Genomic DNA, 8,561 nt, shown 5'->3' with positions numbered 1-8,561 from the left:
GACGGTAAAGCCCATCCTACAGGCTTTCGGCTCAGGTTCTCAGGCTGGAACAGGAGACGCCTAGCAGCCGCAGCACTACAAGTTTCCACAGCCTCCTGCGGGGAAGGCTGTCCTGGACGGCGGAGCAACTCCCGCCGGCCCGAAATACCGACAGTCCCGGCCCCGCCGGGCGCCACCCAGGCGCTCTTACCTCAAGTAGTCGACGAGCAGACCGGCACTCGCACCGCAGCCAGGCATCGCCGCGGGCACCCGAACTCGGGGTCCTACGGCTCCGAGGCCCTTGCTTGCGCAGGCGGGTTGGTTAAGTCTGGCCTGCGCATGCTCTCTCCCTCTCTCTTCCGGCGCTGATCATGGCGGAGAAGGAGTAAGTGGCTGTGCAGCCCCAGGATAATCCGCCGCCATCGGCGGCTGTGGCTTTGCTGGCTCCCTGTCCGCGCCACCGAGACGCTGTCTACCGCTCCCCGGTCGCTAGGCCTCCCCCGGCGGCGCGGGACGGGCATAAATGGCTGGCGTCTGGGAGCGGCGAGAGGATAGGGCCCAGTGCGGCGGGATGGAGCTGCTGCTGGTCCTGTCTCTTCCGCAGGCAGCGGTTGTAGCCCCGCCGGCCCGCGGTGAAGTGGGTGGGAGAGCCGGCCCCCAAGCACCGCTTCCGTGGTGAGGGACCTGGGCCCATAGAGCTTCTCCCAGCTTGGCGGGCGGGCGGTCAGTGCTGCGCCGGGTGCGGGGAGAAGTGTGTGTCTCGAGCAGGAAGTCATAGCCGGGTGCTCTGAGGGTGCGAGCCCGCACGGGTAATTATGGCTCTAGAAACGCTGGTCTTGCAAGTTTTGTCACACCTAAGAGTTTAAAAACTTCAGTAAGCTGGAAGTTCTGCGAAATAAGTTTCTACTAACCTAGTTTTGCTCTTAAAGCACCAATTGAAGGATTAATCTGAAAGAGATGTGCTTGTAACAGACTTTTATTGTAAAATGTATCGTAGCAAAGTAGGGGTAATGCTTTTTCATCACTCAAATGGTCCCAGTCGTTACTGTTCTGTGCAGCTCAACAGCTTGTCTGTCAGAGTCCTTTGTCTTGTGTAGAAGGTGAGCTGTTCAGGCTGCATCAAGGCCTGGTAACAGTGGGAGCAAGGAGGATGTGATAGCTGGCTTAAGGCAGTGAGGGCCACTTGCATGTTGTGTTAAGAGTTTGCACTGACTGATTGTATGTCATGTATAGGTTTAAAGCCCAGTTTCTTCAAATTGGCTAAAAGGAATTTGTTGGGGTTTTTTTTTCCCTTCTTTCTTTTTCTTTTCGCTTGTTTTCATTTAGAGCAAAGAAGGTGCCATCTGTACCAGAAAGCCTGCTGAAGAAACGGCAGGCTTATGCAGCTTTGAAAGCCAAACGTCAGAAGAAGATTTTGGCTATAAAAAAGGTGACTGTTTCATGGCTTCTTAACTGGAACTGTTCATTTGCTGAAATACCAGCTACTGCTGCTGATAAAGTGCAGTACAGAAGTTTGCAACATTTAAGCCTAGCATGTTGGTATTTTCTTAACGGTTAGGACTGCAGTGTCTTTTTCTTAGAAAAAACAGTTCTGGAGAGAGTAAAGACAGAACATACTGTTTGTAAGATTAAAGTTAGTCTTTTGCAAGGCAAGAGATATATTACCTTTGTGAGTGTAAGCTTGACATACAGCACTGCTGAAGGTGAAGCAGCAGTGCTGTGTAACAGTCTTCCAGGCTCTCTGGGATATGACTGAGAGTGATTCTAAACTCCCTGCTGTAGGCAGATGTTCCTTTAATCTGTGCTATTTGTGGTAAGCTCTAGAATATGCCACAGTATTTGAAGGTGATTTCCATGTGCTAAAAGATACTTTAAAATCTTAAGTAATTTTCAAATGTATTGCAGTTCCGTAAGGCACAACGAAAACTGATCTATGCCAGAGCCCAGGCCTACCACAAGGAGTACAGACACATGTATCGTCAGGAGATCCGCATGGCCAGGATGGCCCGAAAAGCTGGCAACTACTATGTTCCAGCAGAACCAAAGCTGGCATTTGTGATCAGGATAAGAGGGTAAGATTGAATGCAGATGTAAACAATTTCATGTTTAAAGTCATTGAAATTGGCTTTCCTGCTATCTGTCTATTTTGAGGGCTTAAATATGTAAATCAAATCAAATATTCCACTGGTGGCTTGGAAGGTTGTCAGGATGTTGTGCATGCACCAGAGGCTTATTTAGCTAAGTGCAAAATTATTATGCTTTCTGTCTTTAGGAATCCCTGATTTTTAAGAAGGGAGCAAGGCTACAGATACATGCAGACAGTTGTTCTGTTTTACCTTAATTTTGATAAAATTACATGCCAGTATTCTGTAACATTCTGCAGACTTTGTTTGAAGTGTTTGTTTAACTCTCCTCTGGCACAGTATTATAGGAAACTAGCAAAAGGTGTGAGTGGAAGAATTAGGTTCAGGGAGAGCACAAGGATAGTTGTAAATGGTTTCAGTGTAATGCTTATTTCCAATGTTTTAATACTGAAATGCATAGAAATAATTTACTAAGTTCACTTTGTGTAATTGGTAAAATAGTGATGTGTTTCATATGGAAATAGTATAATTGTTTCTAACTTGATACTTAGTGTTTTCTGGAATGTAGATAACTGATGCTTTTTTTCCTATGTTCTCCAGCACCAATGGTGTCAGCCCCAAAGTCCGCAAGGTGCTGCAGCTGCTTCGCCTGCGTCAGATTTTCAATGGCACGTTTGTAAAACTTAACAAAGCTTCTATCAACATGCTGCGGATTGTTGAACCCTATATTGCATGGGGGTGAGTGAAATGGCCAGTTTTATCAAATTGGTGTCTTTTGCATTTTGCTGCACTATACTTGCAGGTTTTCCTTTCTTTTTCTATCTTCTGTGTGCTTTGAATTGAAAGCATGATTAAGGCAGTGCTTTAAAAGGTGATCCTTGCTAGATGAGATCCACTCTCATACTGGCGTCCTTGGGAACTTGGTGTGAGGAAGATTTGCTTCTCTTGCTTTTCTGTTTACATTTGGGACATGCTGAATTATCTTAAATTATTTGTTATGGAAGTTTCATTCAGGGATGTTAAGTTGGAGTGTGGCTTGCAAAGAGAATTTGTTTCTGATTATTTTTTACTTGACTGTTTCAGTTATCCCAATCTGAAGTCTGTGCATGAATTGATCTACAAGCGTGGTTATGGCAAGATCAACAAGCAGCGCATTGCTCTTACTGATAATTCACTGATCCAGAAACGCCTTGGTAAATAGCGCTTCACTTAACAAAAAAGAAACCAACAACTTATTGTATTGTTTGGATGTGAAGATGGACAATTATCCTTATTGTCTCTGGTGAATAGTAGTGGTTGGTTAATCTGTCTTTCTTAACAGCTTAATACAGAGCAAGCTGGAAGTAGCTTTCTTTACGAAGTGTTGAAAACCAGTGTAAAGAATCAAATTTTAGCATTTTAAATTTGTAATTTTAAATGTAAGTGTCTTGACCTTTAATAGGTCAGCAGATCTTTCAGTAATGAAAAGGTGCTGCAGAAGGAAAGAAGCCTATCATAGATAGCTTTGAAGTCTCAAACTCTCAATATTAGGTATTGTTTGGATGCCAGAGAGGAACTCTTCATCATGAGCTGTAGTGATAGGACAAGAGGGAATGGGTTCAAACTTAAACAGGGGAAGTTCAGGTTAGATACAAGGAAGAAGTTCTTTACTGTGAGGGTGGTGAGGCACTGGAACAGGCTGCCCAAAGATGCGGAGAATGCTCCATCCCTGGCAGTGTTCAAGGCCAGGTTGAACAGAGCCTTGGGTGACGTGGTTTAGTGTGAGGTGTCCCTGCCAATGCAGGGGGGGGTTGGAACTAGGTCATTTTGAAGTCCTTTTCAAACCTGACTATTCTGTGATCTGGTAGACAGACTTCTAAAACTTCCTGTCAGAAGAACTAGCTAGTAAAAGTGAGTAGTGTATTTAGTTAAAATGAAGTGTGGTGGTCAGTTGTCAAGAAATAGACTGCTCAAAGAGGCTTCTTTTCTAGTCATGCTAGGAGTGAAAGCAAGCAGACATGTCTCCAATTTTTGGCAGTTGATAGTGTATCACTTCATATTAGACTGTCACATTTGTTCCTTTTCCAGTGCAACAGATAATCAGGCTCTCAGGGTACAAGCATTAAGTTATAATAGGTTTTGTTTTTAACATTGTATTTTGTGAGCTGTTGACTTGTCACTGAAGACTCTGGAAAGGCATTAATGAAATATGCGTTGCATTGTTCAATAGAATGAGTAGTTCAGTGAATTTCCCTGAGCTACACATAACTATGGTTTAAGTGTATTTAATCTAGCTTTTCTTCAGAGAACACAGTCTTTTCCTAAGATACATGAAGTAGGGTTTGGTTTTGTTGTTCTTCATTGCTGGCTACAAATACTCAACAGTTGAAATTGAACAATTGAAATTGAAATCTAACAACTAAGTAATGCTGAGTTGGCTGCAGCTAAGCCATTTGAATTGAATGGGTGTCATGATAGAGTGGGTGCTTTCTGACTTCCTGAAGCTGATCAAATAAGTAGGTATGACTGTAACGGTGTGATAATTTGTATCTTGTTATTGACCAGTGGCTCTGTAGCCTTTCTGAAAGCAACATTCTGAATTTTAGGAAAACTTGGTATCATCTGCATGGAAGATGTGATCCATGAAATTTACACTGTTGGCAAGAACTTCAAAGTTGTGAACAACTTCCTTTGGCCCTTCAAGTTGTCCTCTCCTCGGGGTGGAATGAAGAAAAAAACAATCCACTTTGTGGAAGGTGGGGATGCTGGTAACAGAGAAGACCAGATCAACAGACTCATAAGGAGGATGAACTAATGGTGAGCTGTTACCAAAGGTTATTAATACCCATTGTTCCATCTCTGCTGTGTAGGCTGCTGCCGTTACTTACTGAACGTTCAGGTTTAATACATACTCACTCATGCTTGGGTGATACCTACAGTATAAAGCTACTTGGACAATAGTGTTCTGTTTTACTTTTAAAATCTTACTAAAGGTTAAAACGTTTGTGAAGAGGTTAAATCTTCTTTATAGGTGGTATATTTAGGGAGTTTAAATATTACTAATAACTTTTAATTTCACCCATAGCTTGTTTTAAAACTTACTCGGGTTTTATGATGAGAAGTCTTGATCTCTGCTAAAATTTTCGGCTCTCATTAATGAGTTCTCAATATAATCAAAGCCTTGTGATTGCAAGTAGTGGGGTTTTTGGGTTTGGTTTTTTTTTTTCCAGATTGTCTGATTTCTGCTCTAAAAACCTGTTCAGAACTGGGAGAAATTAAAATACCAATTTAAACCATATTAATGGTAGAAATTTTCAGCTGCTTCAAGCTTCAGAATGATTCAGTTTAAGCTTTCATGTTAACATAACCAAGATGGTAATTTTGAAAGTCTAATTTGCCCATTTGAATAGTCTGCCCTTTAGAAATAGGAGGGTTTATTAATGCTTAAAGCAGTTTGACAGTGATGGCTGAGTCCTGAAGTTAGTATCGAGTTCAAACAATCTGTGTTCCCATCTGCTGTTGTCATTCTGCTGTTCCTGCTTTAATGAGAAGTCTGCTATTCAAAGCTATAACTATTTTTTCTTCTTTAGTTCTCATACTTCCCATTGACTTTTCCACTTTTCTTTACACACCAGAGTAGCTTTGGTGTTGCCCCTATCTTATTTTCAATCAAGGATAAATGCCTTTGTGGTATGACAGCTGTGCTGGAATTTAGGAAAACTTCACTGTGTTGGAATGCTTGGAAAGAATAACAAAGACCCAGTCTTCCCCAAGGAAAGGATTTTGGTTGGTTTGTTTCGGGTTTGGGGGTGTTGTGTTGTGTTTGTTTGCTTGCTTGTTTTAGAGGGTGTGTGTTTTTTAAAAATAAGATGTGCAGTTTACTTAGGAATTCCTAACTTCCAGAGGGTTGGTTAATAAAAAAACAGTGGGTAGCGATGTGACTTTACAGCCTAAAACAGGTGCAGTTGCTGTTTGTGGGAGTTCTCAGAAATACGATTTTTTTGAAAGGTTGTTCTAAGACTTTATAGCCAACAGGGCAGAGCAATTTGAGCTTATGAAGGTCTGCTGTCTGTCCAAGGAGCTAAAGGAAACTTACGAAATATCTTTCCATTTGCCTGGCAGCTTTTTTTTTCCTTGAAGCTTTTTTGTAGGTTGTTCTTTCTCAGTTTCTGCTCCCCCAAGCTTCTTGCGTGCTGCTTTGTTGGCTCCATCTGCGAAGCAGCAGTTTTAAAGCACTTGGTTACACGGCACATGGAAACTTGTACTTAGGAAGATAGTTTTTTTAGCGGGGATAGCGTTCTTTTAAAGCTTTTTAGCTCAACTCTGGGAAGAAGTGGGCAACATTGAGAAGCAAAATTGCTCTAATGTTTGGTGCCTGAGGAGATATGTTACACTAGCTTTCTTGTAGAAATTGTGCTGCTGGTGGCATAGGCTGTTAAAAGTTCAGTACCAGCAGATGTTTCCCTTAAGTTAGCATGAGGCATTTTAATCAAGATTGAGCTAAGCTACTTTCACTTCATGCTCCTGTCTGGTTTCTGAGCATGAGATGGAAACTGCTGTTTTTAATTGAGAACCTGCAGCTTTTCTGTCAGTGTGAATCCTTTCTCCTCCCTCTTCACTGCCAAACACCAGAAGTATGCTGGTGGTCTTGAGGGGTTTCTTCCCTCCCTACAGGAAGGAAGCTTCTAGTTTGCTACTGCAATGTCTATAAATGCCTGTGAGAGGAGTAATATTTTGGCAGAGAAACTGCAGATATTAGCTGGTTGCTTGTGTTTTTCATTGGACTTCTAGCTCAGCATCCCATGTAGGTAATAGACATCAGGGCTTTAATCTGTCTTTCAATTTAGGAAGTGACCTTGCAGTTTCTTACTTCATGCTTACAAGCAGTTGGCTGCTTGGACTGCAAACAGACAGACCTCTGGTATAAAGCTAAGAAAACTGATCTTGTCTTTTGCACTTTATATTCCCACTGTTTTCCTACTGTTCCAAATAGAGTACATGTCTGAAACACAAATAACCTACACATAGAAAATAGGAGAATGTTGTAGTTTCTACTGAGGTAATGGACAAAGTAGTGGTAATACTCTGTACTATCAGAAGGTAAGTATTCCTCTTCCCTATATGTAGATGGTTTCCTGCTGTTTGTCTTAATTTTATATTTAAGTGACAGTCTTAAAAAAAAGACATTCAGTATCAATTTGTTCATACAGATTGTGAAAAACAGCGTATTACTTGATACCAAATTTTGACAGTCCAGTATTGGCAAAATACTGAATTTCATTAGTTCTCAAGCAAATTTTATGGGAGCTGGTCTTAAGTCTTTTTCACTTTCATTTTTGTATGTAGACAGTCCATAAAATGTGATGAAAATAGTTACCCGCCACAGAAGTTAGAATACTCACAGTGCCTCAGTATGTCTTTAAATATTGAGTTCCCCCTGTTAAGCTTGTAGACAAATAGGAAAATAGGTACCAATAGTGCAAAGCAGAAATATTTATTCTGTAGTTCTGGCACTTGAGTTTTGAGTGAAGAGATGTTATTGTCTGCAAGACTATTGAAATCTTAAATACTAATTTTGTTTAATTGAATTTTCAGCCCAAATGATGAACTGTAGAAATATGTTAATTCTTTGTGTGGCTAAAATAGCTTCAGATTTACATGTGTCTAATAATACTTTCTTTTTTTTTTTTTCTCTCCCTTTCAGATTCAGATGCCCAGCTGCAAACTTTGGTCTGTTAATAAAACCATCTTGCACAAAACAGTGTTGTCTCGATTGGTTTCATTTTGTGATCCTCTTGTGGAGGTAGTTGCTAGAGTTAACTCTGGAGTAACCTGTTTCAAAGAACCATGTGTAGTTTGAAGTAAGAATGTATGGATAATATTCTTTCACCTTCATTTGAAGCAAAAAAATGTGGAAGGATTTGTGCAGGTAACACACTAGGCTTAGGGTGGCGGCAGTTACTTTGTTGTGATTAAAAGTGCAGCAGATGACTGATCTGTGTGCTGGTGAGTGGGCAGGACTCCTGTGTACTTACAGTATACCAGGAAGCTGTGCAAAATTTTTGTATGTAAAGAAGAGGTAAGGGTAAATCAGTTCTTCACTTAAAATCAAGATCTTGACTAATTCCTTCCAGCTCTGAACATCTTCAGGTACGTTTTTTACCAGAGGAAACACAAAGCACTTTACGAAATTGCAGAATTTTTCCACATTGTAAATAATTTCTCCACTTTGTATTTGTTTGCAGTGTTTTAGTTCAGATATTGCAGAAGTGGAGACTATGGGATTGATGAGGGTATGGACAGTTGTTGATATTGTGCATGCAGGTCTGGCAGAGTACATGTTAGAAACCCAGGGACTGGTAAAACATGTAACTCGTGTTTAGGCTGACTGCTCATGTTGTGAACAGTGATGGAGCCTTAGCCTGATGATGAGGGGTTTGGTGCTCAACAAGCTGCCTCTGCTCTGACGAGCTTTTCTCAGTGACAGGCAGGCTGTATTTACATTATTAGTGAAGGATG

At 41.3% G+C, this 8,561-nt stretch overlaps 1 protein-coding gene across 1 annotated transcript; it reads left to right on the top strand.

Moving 5' to 3' along the window:
* The first annotated feature begins 257 nt into the window (after nucleotides 1–257).
* Nucleotides 258–7,801, top strand: RPL7 (ribosomal protein L7). The gene is made up of 7 exons (XM_065668438.1): nucleotides 258–364; nucleotides 1,306–1,408; nucleotides 1,885–2,051; nucleotides 2,664–2,801; nucleotides 3,147–3,256; nucleotides 4,649–4,859; nucleotides 7,747–7,801. The coding sequence occupies exons 1-6, from the start codon at nucleotides 351–353 to the stop codon at nucleotides 4,855–4,857; spliced, it is 741 nt and encodes a 246-aa protein (XP_065524510.1). The 5' UTR covers nucleotides 258–350; the 3' UTR covers nucleotides 4,858–4,859; nucleotides 7,747–7,801.
* Nucleotides 7,802–8,561: the final 760 nt, after the last annotated feature.

The sequence above is a fragment of the Lathamus discolor genome, chromosome 2 (genome assembly GCF_037157495.1).
Source record: "Lathamus discolor isolate bLatDis1 chromosome 2, bLatDis1.hap1, whole genome shotgun sequence".
NCBI classification, from domain to species: domain Eukaryota; kingdom Metazoa; phylum Chordata; class Aves; order Psittaciformes; family Psittacidae; genus Lathamus; species Lathamus discolor.
Note: the sequence above shows the minus strand (reverse complement) of the source record. Positions and strands in the feature narration are given on the sequence as shown.

Bases quoted from the DNA above. Each gene is read 5' to 3' on its own strand.
- RPL7 (XM_065668438.1), top strand. The intron at 1,409-1,884 runs GTGACTGTTTCA...AATGTATTGCAG, and splicing joins AGATTTTGGCTATAAAAAAG to TTCCGTAAGGCACAACGAAA. The intron at 3,257-4,648 runs GTAAATAGCGCT...TCTGAATTTTAG, and splicing joins ACTGATCCAGAAACGCCTTG to GAAAACTTGGTATCATCTGC.